General features: G+C 48.3%; 1 protein-coding gene across 1 annotated transcript in view; it reads right to left on the reverse strand.

Moving 5' to 3' along the window:
- The window catches only part of CUBN (cubilin), a 288,242-nt gene that overhangs the window by 174,336 nt on the left and 95,832 nt on the right, over positions 1-18,074 (reverse strand). The window contains 5 exon segments of the mRNA XM_038755639.1: positions 9,442-9,629; positions 11,469-11,625; positions 14,407-14,588; positions 14,979-15,139; positions 16,771-16,963. Coding sequence (XP_038611567.1) covers positions 9,442-9,629; positions 11,469-11,625; positions 14,407-14,588; positions 14,979-15,139; positions 16,771-16,963 — 881 coding nt within the window.

Raw genomic sequence — 18,074 nt, forward strand, 5'->3', positions numbered from 1 at the left:
AACCCCTGACCTCTGACTCCAAAGCCCGGGCTCTTTCCACTGAGCCACACTGCTTCTCTACGCTCAATAAATACGATTGAATGAATGAATGAATAAATGAATGATTCCAGCCTATGGATTTTCTCTCCTTCATGGACTAGTGTCCAGAAGCAGCGTGGCTCTGTGAAAAGAGCCCAGGCTTTGGAGTCAGAGGTCATGGGTTCAAATCCGGTTCCGCCACTTGTCAGCTGGGTGGCTTTGGGCAAGTCACTTCACTTCTCTGGGCCTCAGTTACCTCATCTGTAAAGTGGGGATTAAGACTGTGAGCCCCACGTGGGACAACCTGGTCACCTTGTAACCTCCCCAGCGCTTAGAACTGCGCTTTGCACATAGTAAGTGCTTAATAAATGCCATTTAAAAAAAAGCTAATGGGAATTACCCACCCTGCCTAGTCCAAGGCCAGGCCAATCCAACTCATCATTCACCCTTCTCCAGAGGCCATTGCAAAGTGGGAAGCAATATGACTTAGTGGGAAAGAACTGGGACCTGGGTTCTAGACAGGGTTCCACTGCTTTGCTTACTGGGAGACCCTATGCAAGTCATTTTACTTCTCTGTGCCTCAGTTTCCTCAGCTGTTAAATGGGGATAACCTGCCTGATTTCCTTCCCTCTTACGCTTTGAGGCCCCTTTTGCAACAGGGACCCTATCCGATCTGATTATCTTGTATCAACGTGAGTGTTTAGCGCAGTGGTTGGAGCGTAGTAACTGCTTAATAGATGTGCAGATGATTACTGCTATAATTCTTTGTTGTGCGCCTCTGTTGGGAAAGGTCGCCAGGGTACCAAAGAGTGGCCGCACCTCCACAAATGAAGCCAGGAGACACAGTTGTCCCCGTGTATTTCAAACCAAAATGGGCGGGCCTGGTTTATAGACACGAGAGCACTAGATTATGGAGTGTTTCCCTACCACAGAAGTGCTGATTTCTTTGAGCACAGAAGTGCTGATTTCTTTGAGCAGTTGGCCGTCCCCAAGGTCTCTAAATGATGTGATCATTAGAGCTGGCTCTGTGGGGTCTGGGGTCTGGAACAGGAATGAGGGCTGATTCCCAGGGTCAACCCTCATTGATTCCGGTGAGAGACTCTGATGGAGAGTCTACTTCCCCCGCAAATCACTGGCTGGCCAACCTACCCCCATCCCACTCCACTCCCAGCTCCATTTTGTCCCTGTCCCCGCCTCCAGGCCACAGCCTACGCCATCCGTCCCAGTTGGTACTCAGTCTCCAAGGCAGGCCGCCTCTCCTTCCGAGGAGACGGGGAGAAGCGGAATTCCGTTCAGGCGCTCTTTCCCTTTCACTGAGGACAGAAGCAGGGCTGGAGTTCTAGCTGTAACTTCTAGGGTTACAGATCTCTGGATCCTGCCCCTAAACGGTAATGGAGGAAATGAAAGTTTTGCGCAACATCCTGGAGGCTATAATTTGAGGTCTGCAAACACACAGGCACACAGATGTTTGTGTGCCTTCACTCACATACAGAGACGCACACAGATGCGCACATATATGTGCAATCACACAGAAACACACACAGACACACACACACACACTCTTCCCCTCCCCCTCTCCCCGGCCTCTGGGAGCCAGGGCCTATTCGGATCACTTGGGACTCTTTGTTAAGACAACAGAAACCACAAATTATTTCCAGTCAGCACTACTGGCATCCGCTGGAGCCAAGGGCAGAGCAGGCGTGCGGGTGAGTCAGTGTGAGGGGAGGCCCATTAAAGGGGCTCTTTGTCCTTTCCTGCTTGTCCTAGGTGGGAGAAAGATGGCCAGTTCCTGGGGTAGGGGGGGGAGAAGGGGGAGAAAGAGAAAGGATCCTGCATCATCGAGTTTGACCGCAGCTAGAAATCTGTCCCTTTAGGCTGAAGGGGGAAAAGAACGAAATGACCTCATCTCTGCGCCATGGCCTCACAAATCTTTAATGCCATATGGTGAGCTACATTAGACTCATCAGGACCGAAACAAAGCCCAGACTGTCCCATCGAAAAGCAGGCTGGCCACTGAAAGACATTCTTTTTTGAGTTCAGTTCTCTTTGTACATGCGGATGGAGTTGTCTCCAAGTGAGCCAGACTGAGTGGCTTTGTTGCTTATTAGGCCCCTGTCCGTACCCTTAGACAACCACGTATTCCTACCCCTGCTCACCACTGACAGTGGGAGAACAAAATTCCCCTGTTAGGTGGTTTTGTGGCTGAAAAGGGAGCGACTCTGTGAAGGCAGTGTGCTCTGGCAGAGAGAGTCTGAAAGCCAGTAGACCTGAGTTCTAATCCTACTTCTGTCAATGTCCTGCTATGTGATGTTGGGCAAGTCGCTGAACCTCTCTGGGATTCAGTTGCTTCATCTGTAAAATGGGAATAACAATACCTTCCTCTCCCCATTTTACAGGGGTGTTAGAAGCACAAACAATACGATCGATCTGAAAGTACTTTGAAAAATAAAAGCGCTGTACAGATTCCAGTTCTATTAGGTATTTCGAAGCCCCACCCTTAGTCCAGTGGAAAGAGCACTGCTCTGGAACCACAAGACTTGGATTCTAGTACCAGAATTCCTCATCTTCCTATCCAAACCCTGTTTTTCCCGTCACTTTCTCGTCACTGTAGACAGTAACACCATTCTTCCTGTTTCTCAAGCCCATAACCTTGGCATTATCTTCTACTCCTGTCTTTCATTCAACCCCCATTCAACCTGCCGATCCTTCGCCCACTTCCTACCCCTGGCCTGGAATTCCTTCCCCTTCCTTATCACAGATGATTTCTCTCCCCACCTTTGAAGCCTTATAAAAACACGTCTCCTCCAAGAGGCCTTCCCGAACTAAAGCCCATATTTCCTCTTCTTCCACTGCCTTCCTTGCATTTGTACCCTTTATTCATCCCATCTTCACTGCCCCAGCACTTACATACATACCCATAATTTATTTGTTTATTTTAAAGTCTGTCTCCCCCCCTAGACTGTAAGCTCTCTGTGGGCAGGGAGTCTACCGACTCTGTTGTACTGTACAAGAGTAGTACAGTGCTCTGCAAACAGTAAGCACTCAATAGATTCGACTGTTTGATTGACTGAGTAGCCGGTAGTCTTGGACGAAGACTGCAAATTCACGCTGCAATGTCCTTCATCCCTGCTAACCTACTCACCAGTTGCGTTCTGTGCCCCAGTAGGGAAGTGATTGTCAGTGGCGAGAAGGCATGAGTGGCTCTGTGCAAGCCACACACTCTAACAGGTTCTCCATCCTAAAGCCTCAGAACTGAAGGAACGAAGACGACATTTCTTTAGGACTGTTATATTTGGTTGCTTCGCTCACCTGGGCTCCTGAGTTGTCCTTAACCCAGCTTAACTGACATGGTTTGGTCAGGATCCCAGAAGTATCCCAGAAACCAGGTATCACTCAGCCAAGCTCCCAGGTCTTCCCAGATCCAGGAACTTTACCACCCTGCTCATGGTGCCCAAGCTTCAGGGTTGCTTGGAAGCACTTTGGAAAGGGCTCAGCATTCACGCCATTCTATTTTTTATTTTTGAGGCCATTCCCTCTGCTTCACGGTCCTTTTCAAATGGGTAAAGGGGGTGTAGTGCCGTTTCTTAGATGGGGAAACAAATCCTCTAACTTCTATGACCCCAGGCAAGGACCAGTCAATCAATTGATAGCATGTATTGAACATGTATCATTCATTCATTCATTCAATCATATTTATTGAGCGCTTACTGTGTGCAGAGCACTGTACTAAGCACTTAAGAATCCCATGGAAAGACCTGTACTAGACACTTGGGAGAGTACAGTGAAGTTACAAGACCTGTTCCCTGTCCTCACTAAGCTTACAGTCTCATGGGGGAGACATACACCTAAATAAATGCAGGTAGGGGAAAGAAATAGAGTACAGAGAGCTGTACATAAGTGCTCCCGGGGGATGTGAGTACCCAAGTATTTAGGTGACGTGGACATGCCGAACTGGAAATGGAGCGGAGAATCAGATGGAAGAATGAGAGATTAATGGGGTAAGGCCTCTGGCCTGCTGGAAGAGAAAAGTGAGGGAGTTCCTGTCTGAAAGGAGAGAGTGAACAAAAGGCCAGCCAGGGAGAAATGAGAAAGAGTCACAGTGAATAAGTTGGCCTGAGAAGAGTGAAGATTGCGAGCTAAGAAGTAGGAGAAGAGAGATGTTTAGGAGGGAGGAAGTTGATTGAGTGGCTTAAGGCTGATGGTCCAGAGTTTCTGCTTGATGAGCAGAAGACTGGGCAAACCATTGGAGGTTTTTGAGGAATGAGAGAAATGCACAGAATTCTGTTTTAGAAAAACGATCTGCACAGCAGAGTGAGGTATGGACTGGGAGAGCGGAGAGGGTGGAGGCGGGGAGAGGCTGGAGGGGCTGAACAGCAGTTTAGAGCCTGGAATAGGATAACAGCAGTTTGAAAGGAGGGGAAGGGGTGACTTCTAGAGATGTCACAAAGATAGAAGATGACTATTTGGACTGAGAGAGAGAGAGGAGTCAAAGATGCAGGCTTAAGAGATGGCGGAATGGTAGCGTTGTCAAAAACAATGGGAAAATTAGGTGAAGGGAACGGGTTAGGGATGGAAGATGACGAGTTCTGTTTTGAACAGGTTGAGCTTGAAGAACCAGCTGGCCATCCATGTAATAATAATAATGATGATGGTATTTGTTAAGTGCTTACTATGTGCCAAGCACTGTCCTAAGCGCTGGGGTAGATACAAGGTAATCAGGTTGTCCCATGTGGGGCTCACAGTCTTCCCCCCTATTTTTACAGATGAGGTAATTGTCCCATGTGGGGCTCACAGTCTTCATCCCCATTTTTACAGATGAGGCAACCGAGGCACAGAGAAGTTAAGTGGCTTGCCCAAGGCCACACAGAAGACAAGTGGTGGATCTGGGATTAGAACCCACGTCCTCTGACTCCCAAACCTGGGCTGTTTCCATTAAGCTAAGCCGCTTCTCTATAGAGGTGTCCTCGAGAAGGAGATGCGAGATTGCCCAGAAGGAGAGAGGTCAGGGTTAGTGTGGTAGATTTTCACAGTCTCCAAGTCCTGGGGAAGGGTGGGCTGTGCCTCTCTTCCTCTCACAAATCCGTGTTCAAATCCCAGCTCTGCCACTTGTCAGCTGTGTGACGTTGGGCAAGTCACTTCACTTCTCTGGGCCTCAGTTCCCTCATCTGGAAAACGGGGATTAAGACTGTGAGCCCCATATGGGACAACGTGATCACCTTGTAACCTGGCTAAACTATTCCCCTGGTCCAGCATTCATTCATTCATTCATTCATTCAATCAATCATATTTATTGAGCGATTACTGTGTGCAGAGCGCTGTACTAAGTGCTTGGGTAGTACAAGTTGGCAACATATAGAGACAGTCCCTACCCAACAGTGGGCTCACAGTCTAGAAGGGGGACCTGGGAAAGATCAGATTGCTCTGGGGCCCACATCGGTTCTGAAGGCTGCGGGGGATGCCAGGGATACCCTCTTTAAGATCTGTGTTTCCTGGGGTGAGGGTAGACCAGAGACCCAGCCACCCACCGAGATTCCCGGACCCAGAGCGGCAGAAAGCACATAGTTGAGTTGGAAATATATAGGTCCAACACCCTCAGGGCTTAAAGGCAGCCTTCCCCGACGGTCACTGTGTCTGACCCATCTAAGGGCCCGGTAACTCATTCTGCTGGGGTAAGTGCAGCTTTGAATTCCGACACGAATTCCAGGGGCTCAACATTGCTGCCGGCAGCTAGGAGCTCCGTCCAAAAGGAACTGCTCCTTCCAGACATCAGGGGATGAAAGCCGTGGGAGTCCGGGAGGATGCAAGCCTCCCAGGTCAAGGGTGAGAGAGATGAGAGTGAGGCACAGTGAGTAGGCTGGTATTAGAAAACATGTGAGCTGGGTTAGAAAGGGAAAGAAGATGAGGCAGAGAGCTTTCCAAAACATTATCCCCTCCTTGGCTTTCCGCAGTCTCCAGACTTCGGAGGCCAGAGAAGATTGGGTTGGCTGGGGGCCTGTAATAATAATAATAATGATGATAGCATTTATTAAGCGTTTACTATGTGCAAAGCACTGTTCTGTAGTCAGAACTATTGGTACAAACAGTGCAACAAAGGTATATATAGAGAAGAAGCGAAGCTCAGTGGAAAGAGCCCGGGCTTGGGAGTCAGAGGTCATGGGTTCTAATCCTGGCTCCGCCACACGTCTGCTGTGTGACCTTGGGCAAGTCATTTAACTTCTCTGAGCCTCAGTTCCCTCACCTGTAAAATGGGGGTGAAGACTGTGAGCCCCAAGTGGGACAACCTGATCACCTTGTATCCCCCCTGTGCTTAGAACAGTGCTTTGCACATACTAAGCACTTAACAAATGCCATTATTATTATTATTATTATTATTATTATTATATGCATCACGAAGGCTACCTATCAAGCAGGGTGGCCTAGTGGAAGGGCCTTGGGTCAGGAGTTGGAGGACCGGGGTTCTAATCTTGGCTCTGCCGTTTGTCTGCTGTACGATCTTGGGAAAGTCACTTGGCTTCTCTGTGCCTCAGTCACCTTATTTGCAAAATGGGGATCAAGACCGTGAGCCCCATGGAGGACATGGACTTTGTCCAACTAGATTACGGCTCAGTGGAAAGAGTCAGAGGTCATGGGTTCAAATCCTGCCTCTGCCACTTGTCAGCTGTGTGACTTTGGGCAAGTCACTTCACTCCTCTGGGCCTCAGTTCCCTCATCTGGAAAATGGGGATTAAGACTGTGAGCCCTATGTGGGACAACCTGATCACCCTGTAACCTCCCCAGTGCTTAGAACAGTGATTTGCACATAGTAAGTGCTTAATAAATGCCATCATTATTATTATTATTACTATTATTACCTTGGATCTCCTCCAATGGTGCTACCCTCCCCACACCCAGCTCCCAAGTACCACAGTTCTGACCTCTCGGGGATCCTGTCAGTCAATCATATTTACTGAGCACTTGCTGTGTGCAGAGCACTGTACAATAATAATAATAATTCTGGTATTTGTTAAGCGCTTACTATGTGTCAGGCACTGTGCTAAGTGCTGGGGGTGGGGGGCTACAAGCAAATTGGGTTGGACAATAGTCCCTGTCCCACATAGGGCTCACAGTCTCAATTCTCATTTTACAGATGAGGTAACTGAGGCCCCAAGAAGCCAAGTGACTTGACCAAGGTCACATAGCAGAAAAGTGGCGGAGCCGAGATTAGAACCTATGACCTTCCGATTTCCAGGCCGGGGCCCTATCCACTGGGCCGTGCTGCTTCTCACAGCACTTGGGGGAGTATAATACAACAATAAACAGACACATGCATTGCCCACAGTGAGCTTACAGTATAGAGGGGGAGACAGACGTAAATAGAAATAAATATGTACATAAATATATATGTACATGTGTTGTGGAGCTGGGAGTGGAGATGGATAAAGGGAGCATGTCAGTGCAATGCAGGAGCAGAGGAAAGGAGGGCTTAGTTGGGGAAGGCTTCTTGGAGGAGATGGGCCTTCAATAAGGCTTTGAAGCGGGGGAGAATCACTGTCCGTTGGATACGAAGGAGGGATCTCTGGGCCGGAGGCAGGATGTGGGTGAGGGGTCGGAGGCGACATAGATGCGATCGAGGTGCAGTGAGAAGGTCAGCATTAGAGGAGCAAAGTATGGAAGCTGGTTTATTGTAGGAGAGAAGTAAGGTGAGGTGGGAGGAGAGAAGGTGAGTGAGTGCTTTGGCCAAAATCCTGACTCATCCCCACCCTCAATAAATACCTTTAATTCACTGATTGATTCACCTAAGGTCACAAGTGACAAGTGACAGAGCCGAGATGAGAACCCCGGTCGTCTGACTCCCTGTCTTGCGCCTCCTGAGTTCCAGTTCTGTGCTCTTTCCATTCTTCTAGTGAAATCTTCCAAGCGCTTAGTACAATGCTTGGCACACAGGAAGTGGCAGCTTGGGAGTGACTTCACTGCCCCAGTGTCCAGATCTTACTATCAAAGAGCGAATGGGGGTGAATTTGGAGTCCAGAGAGATATTTGTCAATAATCTTGACAGCATTTAACATGATTATTAATAATAATAATGGTATTTATTTAGTGCTTATTCTGTGCCAGGCCTTTTCTAAGCACTGAAGAATGGTTCTTTCCAGTTTTCCTAGAGATGCTGGGCAGCCTAGGCTCTGGGAGGGCTTAAGAACTCCCTTTTCAGTCTACAGTATGCATTGATTGGGACCCCCTTCCAGCTGGAAATCACTGTTCTAGGTGTACCCCACTGAAACCGGATTAGCCAAAGTTTCTTCTACCTCAGTCAGAGCAGAGTCTGACCCTGCCCACTCCACGGAAGCTCTCCAAGACTTGGGCAGACTCTTCGGCAGACGGGCCTGCCTCATGGCGTTTTATCCTCATTTCCAACACTCTTACCTCTCCAGTGTGTGACGACTGTTTGCCCTCAACCTGTCCCCAAAGGGGTCTCCTGCATCCCCCCGCAACCCCACCACCTCCTCCAACAGTGGCACTGAGAACTGCACTTTCAGAGTGACAGGGTCATACGACCCTGGCGCTACCGGCCCAAACTAGCAACTCAATCCCCAGCCTGCTCATGGGTCACGCTCTACCCAACCGGGCACCTTTGGGGGCATGGGTTTGAGTGAGCACACCCCCTCTGCAGGGTGCAGAAAACATTCAGCAAGGATAATGGGGAATTTCATTTCGGAATCTTGAAATCTAAAACCACCAACTCCATCGTTCCCCTGCTCGGGAAGACTGCCTCTCTGTCTCAAGCTTGTAGCCCTGGTCCTCTCCCGGCTCGGCCTCAGTAACCAGCATCTGTTGCCAACTTGTACTTCCCAGGCTCTGCACACAGTAAGTGCTCAACAAATACGATTGAATGAATGAATGAATCTGGCTAGTGTGACAAACTCCTGCCCCAAATCCTCGGTAGGTCACATCGTCACATCGACTTGATTCACTCTAACCCATTAATACATGGAAGTGACACGGTTCCGGCTAGCCGGGACCCAGATCCGTTAAAATGTGCAATTCCACAGACCATGATCCAAAGTCCCCCACTGCCTGGGATGGAAGAAAAGGAGGGAAAAGGGGTGATTCTTATGGGGGCCTGCTTCCCCCAGGACCACAGGGAGGGAAGGGCCCAGCTGTCCTCATCAATATTAATTGCTGGGAAGAGCAGACTCTGTCTTAAGAGCCTCAGTAACAGTCCAGAGTCTCCTCCCCCTGAGGTCAGACTCCCTGCCCAAAGAAGAAAGAACTTTTTTGCAAATAGAGTCCACATTTGGGAGGTTGGGCAAAGAGAGAAGATATGGAATTGACCTGATTTTTTGTTAAAACAGAATTGAATTCTTGAACTTCCCCTGCACACAGGTATCCAGTTCCCTCCAAGACTCCCTGAAGACCCTTCAATTCACCGGTTTTCTGTTCACCTACCTCTACATAGTCTACCGCACAGTTTTCAGAGTCTTCCAGGTCAAATGTTGAAAAGGTATAGTTCACAGTGTTGCCCGCAGGTGCTCGGATGGTCCAATTGCACCGCTCATTCTGGGGGTAAGGAAGTGGAAAACGGATACTCTCCAAGGTGCCTCGGCTCTGGTTGGCAATCACCACACCTTGGCAAACTGAAAAATAAGGATGAGAATGATACCATAAGTCAAATAGGCCTGTGTTTATTTCTTGGCCAACTCCCCCAAAATAGAATTGAGTTTTGCTCCAAGATGGCACCTATATCGGTGGTCTCTGGACAGACCCATTGAAGGAGCTGTGTAGCCATGGAATAGACACCTGGAATGAGACCCTGTGGTTTGTGTCAGGAGAGCCGAACCCTACTCATGGCTCAAATAGGCTGTTCCTGATCTCAGAGATGCAGCATAGTCATCATCCAGCCCCATTCCTATCTGGACTGAGCCCCAGACTGAGCCCCCTTTTTTCCTCTCCTCCTCCCCATTCCCCTCGCCCTATCTCCTTCCCCTCCCCACAGCACCTGTATATATGTTTGTACGGATTTATTACTCTATTTATTTTACTTGTACATATTTACTATTCTATTTCTTTTGTTAATGATGTGCATTTAGCTTTAATTCTATTTGTTCTGACAACTTGACACCTGTCCACATGTTTTGTTTTGTCATCTGTCTCTCCCTTCTAGACTGTGAGCCCTTTGTTGGGTGGGGACCGTCTCTATATGTCGCCAACTCGTACTTCCCAAACGCTTAGTACAGTGCTCTGCACACAGTAAGTGCTCAATAAATACGATTGAATGAATGAATGGGGCAGGTGGCCTTCTCCCACTCCATTCCATCTGCCACCAGCACAGAGGGAGGAAAGAAATAATGGAAGGGAAGAAAGGATGAATCCATTCTTCCTCAGGAAAAATGGCCCTCTGGCCTTGCTCTAACCCTTAGGCTACATTGCTCTTCCAAAGATCTCACAGTGGAAGAAAAAAGCGTGGAGTGGGAGGGGAGGTTAAAGGCACTTAAGGAAAGGCAAAACAATAAACCAAGATGACATAAAAAGACATAGACTTTCACCCACTATTCCCGGGGTACTGCGGGTGGCCTGCGAGCTGTGATAGGGAACACCTATGCCCCCCTCCAAATGGAAGGACTTGAGGGTTGTAAATAGAGCTGAGTCTTCAACCCTCACCCAGAGGGGTTGCGTGGAAGAGGTGGTGGCACAGACAGTCTCTGCTGGGCAGGGGCAGGGAGGTGGCCAGAGAGAGCGAGCACAAAGGCCATGGCAGGAGGAGAGCCTGAGTTACATGGATGATTTACTTGGATAGATCCAGCCTAAGAGATGGAGAGCTGAGGAGGCCGGTCTGAATGGAAATAGAAGCCATGTGACTGAGAGCAGAGACGCTTAGAGTATTCCTAGATTTCCCACACATCTGAATTTTCTCCCGTGCTGCAAACCTGAGTTCTCTCGCATGCTAGCCTTAGAACCAGCCAGTTTCATCCTGCACCCACAGAGAGCGGGCAATAGGGGTTACCATGGTTGCCTGGACCAGTGGCCAGTTCCCCTGACAAGGCTCTGCCTTGCCCAAAGTTGGAGACCTGCCTCCTTCGAGAGTTGTCCAGCCTGGAGTGGACTCCCTGACAGCCACTGGAAGCCCTTAGTGACCTCGGCTTTCTACTCTTCTATCTTCAAAGCCTTATTGAAGGCATATTTCCTCCAAGAGGCCTTCCCCGATTCATTCAATCATATTTATTGAGCGCTTACTGTGTACTGAGCGATTAAGCCCGTGCTCCCTTTATTCATCCCCTCTCCTAGCCCCACAGCACTTGTGTACTTATCCGTAATTTATTTATCTTAATATCTGTAGCCCCCTCTAGACTTTAAGCTCATTCTTGGCAGGGTCTGTGTCTTTTATATGGTTGCATTTCACTCTCCCAAACATTCAGTACAGTGTTCTGCACACAGTAAGCACTCAACAAATACAACTGACTGCCGGGCTGACTTACCTTGCCTGTATGTGGCCAGGAAACCGGCCCCTTCCTGATCTTCATCCGTTCTCAGTTTTAATAACAAACTGTCCCCACTGGACCGGATTGGGCTTGGAATCTGATTACCACAAAGCTTGGCCAAGAGCTGGGCCCTGGTGGTTGGGCCATCGTAGACCTTAAATGAAAGCAAGCGGGTAAGACACCATGGGCAGACAGGTCAGGTCTGCCCTGACCCTAGAGGGAGAGCATGGCACACTGCTAAAAGACAGCCCACGAGAGGGGCTGTAACCAGGAGGAAACACCACCAGCTCAACCCACCCAGCCTGGCCCAACAAGGAATGGTGACTGTTTCTGGGCCAGTAGCCTCAAATGGCTCCAGAAAGCCAGACCCATCTTGGGTCCTTACCAAGTTCTAAATCACCAGGGTGTTGGGACCCTAGAGAGGAACAGCAGAGAGCTAGTGACTAGCAGTGTTCATTTAAAGAATTTAATTAAAGTGAGAAAAGTGATCCAGAACATTATGAAACTTTCATTTGGCATTTGAGATAGACAATGAGGCTTTTGTGGGTAGGATAAAAACCTGGGTGACTGGGTTACCAGCCCCCCTTCTTGGTTGCCCAAACTGATACCTGATCACCTTGTAACCTCCCCAGCACTTAGAACAGTGCTTTGCACATAGTAAGCGCTTAATAAATGCCATCGTTATTATTATTATTATTTGTTAAGTGCTCACTATGTGCCAAGCACTGGGGTAGAACCAAGATTGTGATAATCAGGCTCACAGTCTTGATCCCCATTTTACAGATGAGGAAACTGAGGCCCAGAGAAGTTAAGTGACTTGCCCAAAGTCACACAGCTGACAAGTGGCGGAGTCAGGATTAGAACCCACGACCCCTGACTCCCAAGCCTGGGGTCTTTCCACTAAGCCACGTAGATGAAGGCAGGGATGGACAGCAGATGGATAGATGGATGGAGGAGGTTCAGAACAGTCATAAAGACTTCAGGATCAAGAACCTGCACCAAGGAGATGTTGAGAGTGCTGGTGATTTTCCAGACACCATTCATACTCTCTTGTCAGGACCAGTAATTTTTCCTCTAGGCAGTAGGTACAACAAGACTGTGAGCCCACTGTTGGGTAGGGACCATCTCTATATGTTGCCAACTTGTACTTCCCAAGCGCTTAGTACAGTGCTCTGCACACAGTAAGCGCTCAATAAATATGATTGAATGAATGAACAAGCTACCAGGTGGGCCTCGGTGCCCCACATTGCCAAGGGGGTGTAAGAGTTTAAAATACAAATCCCAAAATGATGGCACCATAGCACGGTGCTCTGCTTCTCCTCCCCTCCCCATCACCCCCACTCCCTCCCTCTGCCCTACCCCCTTCCCCTCCCCACAGCACTTGTGTGTATTTGTACATATTTATTACTCTGTTTTATTAATGATGTGTATATAGCTATAATTCCATTTATCTATTTTGATGGTATTGACACCTGTCTACTTATTTTGTTTCATTGTCTGTCTCCCCCTTCTAGACTGTGAGCCCGCTGTTGGGTAGGGATGGTCTCTATCTGTTGCCGAATTGTACTTTCCAAGCGCTTAGTACAGTGCCCTGCACACAGTAAACGCTCAATAAATACGATTGAATTAATGAATGAATGATATGTAGTTGGTGCTTTTTTCTCCAGTGAAAGCATAAAATCATACAGAGATGCACTCTGGTAAACCGTCACCATTCTATCCTCAACTTTAATAATAATAATAGTAATAATAATGGCATTTACTAAGTGCTTACTATGCAAGGCACTGTTCTAATCGCTGGGGAGGTTACAAGGTGATCAGGTTGTCTCACGGGGGGCTCACAGTCTTCATCCCCATTTTCCAGATGAGGTCACTGAGGCCAGGGGAAGTTAAGTGACTTGCCCAAAGTCACACAGCTGACAACTGTTTGAACCCCTGACCTCTAACTCCAAAGCCCGGGCTCTTTCCACTGAGCCACGCTGCTTTTATAACATGCTTTTACAGATTTTCGTTTCTCTGTGTTCTCTCTCCCTCTTCCCTGAGCTGTACCTAACTTGGGTGTTCAGGGAGTTTGATAACAACCAGAAATGTCTCTAAGAAGCCCCCTTGGTTTCCATGTGCTTGCTTTGTGACCTTTGGCAAGTCACTTAACTTGCTGTGCCTCAATTCCCTCATCTGTAAAATGAAGATTAAATGTCTGTTCTCCCCTTCAGACTTGGAACCCCATGTGGGTTAGGGACTATGGCCTAATTATCTAGTATCTACTTCAGCTGAGAACAGTACTTGGCACATAGTAATTATTATTACTGTTATTATTATTATTATTCTCCAACACAGTTGTAATACTTTGATTTTTCTCATATTCAGATACCAGGAAGGTGTAATGGGAAGGGGTCCAATTCAGCCACCTCAAACCCGCACCCAGAAATCAGTCTTCTTCAAAAATCCAGAATAGTAGGAGGCGGTATGGCCTAATGGAAAGAGCCAGGACTGGGAATCAGGAATCCTAGGAATCTTATCCTGGCTCTGCTACTTGCCTGCTGTGCATGAGTTTCCTCGTCTGTAAAATGGAGAAAAATATCTGCTTTCCCTCCCCTGGGACTGTGAGCCCCATGTGGGATGATGGTGTCTCCATCCCAGTGTTCAGCACGGTGCTTGGCACATCATAAATATTTAACCAATATCACTGACCTCATTATTTTATTGTTATTATTGTGGGTGAGGGGGTGAAACCCGAACAGTGATTTGCACATAGTAAGCGCTTAACAAATGCCATCATTATTATTATCTGTAAAAAGAGGATGAAAACGTTGAGTCTGATGTGGGACATGGACTGGGTCTGACCTGATTATCTTGAATTTGCCCCAGTGCTTAGTACAGGGCCTGATACATGCTAAGCGCTTAAATGCCAGTCAATCAGTCAATCGATACTTACGGCCAAATAATCCGAACTGCAGTCGGGATGCTCCTGCAGGTGGAAATCTTCAAACTGGAGTTCAAATGGACTTCCCCGGCTTGCCTGGAGCTTCCAGGAGCATTCCGACTTCTGGTAATAGGGCATGGGGTAGTTTGGGGAGGTGAAGGAACCCTGTGACGTGGTGAGGTTCCCCCCACAACCTGGAGAGGGAAAGGGGAAAGATGCATCGCTGAGAAGGGACAAAACAGAGAACCCTTGGCTTTCCCCGGGCTTCTCCGTAGCCTCTTCTGGTCTGAGGGAAGAATCTGACCACCCGCAGATCCAGAAGCCCGGCTCATGTTTAGACTCATCCAGAAAACACTCACCACCTCTCCCTCCCACCAGGTTATCCAGTCCCTTCCTTCTTGTGTTCCAGAGCTTGGCAGGGTGGGGGGCACAGCCTGGCCCCACTTTCCATCCTTCACCCACTCTGTCCCCAAGAAAGGCTCTGCCCATCCAGGGTCATTTTTCTGGAGGGAAGAAGGGACAGGGAGGGGTGACAACAGATTGAATTTTTCAAGAAAGCCTTTTTTTGACCCTGGAGTCCTTACCTGTCAATGAGCCGTCCCAGTGAGCTGAGAATCCAGGCCCAGAGATAACAACGTCACTTTTGAACTTGATCCATAGCCTGTTACTGTGGGAAATGATTGGGGGTGGCTTTTGGGTACCACAGTACTTCCCCAGCAGCGGGGAGGTCTCGAAGCCTCCATCTCTAAAAGGGAAACAGGAAAACCATCGCACTTCGATCCATCAAGTATCCACAGGCTGCGGGCCTGAGCCCTCAGAGTCGGCCTCCTCTCGTACCAAACCCAATCCACCGGCTTCTGGCAAAGACATCAGGGTGTGGAAGGAGTGAAGTTTATAGCTGGCAAACAATATTCCTCCCACCTCTAACTGGAGGAAATCAGGAATGGAGGTGGAGTCTACTTTGGGGCCACTTTTCCAGATACTACACGTTAAAAGTACAATTATCCAGATATTTAGGCCCCTTAAAAATGATCTCCTAGGGTAGATTCAGTCTTTCCCTCACTCTGCCTGCCAAACTGAATCCTGGGCAAGTGGATCTCTCCAAAGGAATCATCCCTACCTTCCATTTGCCCTGAGTTTCTTGAGTTCAGGGAATGGGACTGTTCATTCTGTTGCATTCTTTCAAGTGATTAGTGTTGTTGTGTGGTATTTGTTAAGGTATTTGTTGTGCTAAGGCTCTGGGGCTGAATTGTACTTTGCAGGTGCTTAGTACAGTGCTCTGCACACAGTAAGTGCTCAATAAATATGATTGAATAAACGATTGAATGGTAGATACAAGGCATTTGGTCCCTGTCCCTGTCCCACATGGGGCTCACAGCCTCCATCCCCATTTTACAGATGAAGGGACTGAAGTACAGAGAAGTAACTTGCCCACGGTCACACAGCAGAGAAGTAGTGGAATTAGAACCCACATCCTTCTGACTCCGGGCCTGTATTTTATCCACTAGGCCACGCTGCTTTTTAGCGTGTAGGACTCTGCCCATGGTCAGCATTGAATATAATATAATAACGATGGTATTTGTTAAGTGCTTACTATGTGCAATGCACTGTTCTAAGCCCTGGGGGGGATACAGGGTGGGGCTCACAGTCTTAATCCCCATTTTACAGATGAGGGGACTGAGGCACAGAGAAGTTAAGTGACTTGCCCAAAGTCACGCAGCTAATTGGCTGAGCTGGGATTTGAACCCACAATCTCTGACTCCAAAGCCCGGGTCCTTTCTTGAGAAGCAGCGTGGCTCAGTGGAAAGAGCTCGGGCTTTGGAGTCAGAAGTCGTGGGTTCAAATCCCGGCTCCACCAATTGTCAGCTGTGTGACTTTGGGCACTTCACTTCTCTGGGCCTCAGTTCCTTCATCTGGAAAGTGGGGATGAAGACTGTGAGCCCCCCGTGGGGCAACCTGATCCCTTGTAACCTCCCCAGCGCTTAGAACAGGGCTTTGCACATAGTAAGCACTTAATAAATACCATCATTATTATTATTTCCACTGAGCCACGCCGCTTCTCAAGAAAGAGCCCGGGCTTTGGAGTCGGAGGTTGTGGGTTCAAATCCCAGCTCAGCCAATTAGCTGCGTGACTTTGGGCAAGTGACTTAACTTCTCTGTGCCTCAGTTCCCTGACTCTGCACTCAGTAGGCACCCAGTAAGGTGCTCGGCACAGAATAATCACTGGATAAATGTCATCGGTTGGTTGATTGCCGCTCTCTTTGGAGAGCTCAGCTTCACTGCTCCCTGCCGCAGCCCCGGCAAGTCTCAGCTAGCCACCGGGGCGAGATGCCGTGGCCTAGGGGATGGGAGAAGCCAAGCCCCCAAGGTGCTCGCCTGATTTCTACGAAGTCTCCGACGCAGTGGTGGCCCACGCTGGGCTCCAGGGAGAAATTGGTGAAGCCCAGGGCAATCTGTTGGGCGGTGCCCACGGTGATGGTGTAGATGCATTCCCAGTTGTTGGGGTAATGATTGGGGTAGAGGGGAGAAGTCAGCACCCCTGTGTCTTCCTCGTGGTTTTCGATGCAGGCTAAAGGAAGAGAGGAAATGAAGGGGTCACCGGACTTGGAGGAGACAGAAAGACCTCCCCACAAACATCCCGACAGCCACAGAAATAGGTCCCAGGCTAGTATCTCCTAGTCATTCATTTATTCATTCAATCGTATTTATTGAGCGCTTAATGTGTGCATTCATTCATTCATTCAATCGTATTTATTGCGCGCTTCCTGTGTGCAGAGCACCAGACTAAGCGCTTATAATAATAATGGCATTGGTTAAGTGCTTCATATGTGAAAAGCACTGTTCTAAGCACTGAGGAGGATACAGAGCGATCAGGTTGTCCCACGTGGGGCTCCCAGTCTATTTATTTTATTTTGTTAATATGTTTTGTTTCATTTTCTGTCTCCCCCTTCTAGACTGTGAGCCCGCTGTTGGGTCAGGACCGTCTCTAGATGTTGCCAACTTGGACTTCCCAAGCGCTTAGTACAGTGCTCTGCACACAGTAAGCGCTCAATAAATATGACTGAATGAATGCATGAATCCCCATTTTACAGTAAGAGCTCAGTAAATACGATGGATTGATTGACTGATTTAGGCAATACACGTCTACCTGGATAAAGAAGTATGGAAAGAGAACTGAAGTAACTGAAAAACCGAGAGCAAGGAGGGAAGAGGAAATGTTTTAAGGTCATGATGAAACAAAATCTCAGACAAGGTTGCAACCCAAATCAAAACAGAGAAGCTGTGAGGCCTAGTGGCGTGGCTCAGTGGAAAGAGCCCGGGCTTTGGAGTCAGAGGTCATGGGTTCGAATCCCGGCTCCACCACGAATCTGCTGTGTGACCTTGGGCAAGTCACTTAACTTCTCTGAGCCTCGGTTACCTCATCTGTAAAATGGGGTTTAAGACTGTGAGCCCAACGTGGGACAACCTGAGCACCTTGTATCCCCCCCAGCGCTTAGAACTATGTGCTTTGCACACAGTAAGCGCTTAACAAATGCCATCATTATTATTATTATTATTCTCTTAGAACAGTGCTTTGCACATAGTAAGCGCTTAACAAATGCCATTATTATTATTATTATTATTATTCTCTTAGAACAGTGCTTTGCACAAAGTAAGTGCTTAACAAATGCCATTATTAT

This window comes from Tachyglossus aculeatus, chromosome 13 (assembly GCF_015852505.1).
Source record: "Tachyglossus aculeatus isolate mTacAcu1 chromosome 13, mTacAcu1.pri, whole genome shotgun sequence".
Lineage (NCBI taxonomy): Eukaryota > Metazoa > Chordata > Mammalia > Monotremata > Tachyglossidae > Tachyglossus > Tachyglossus aculeatus.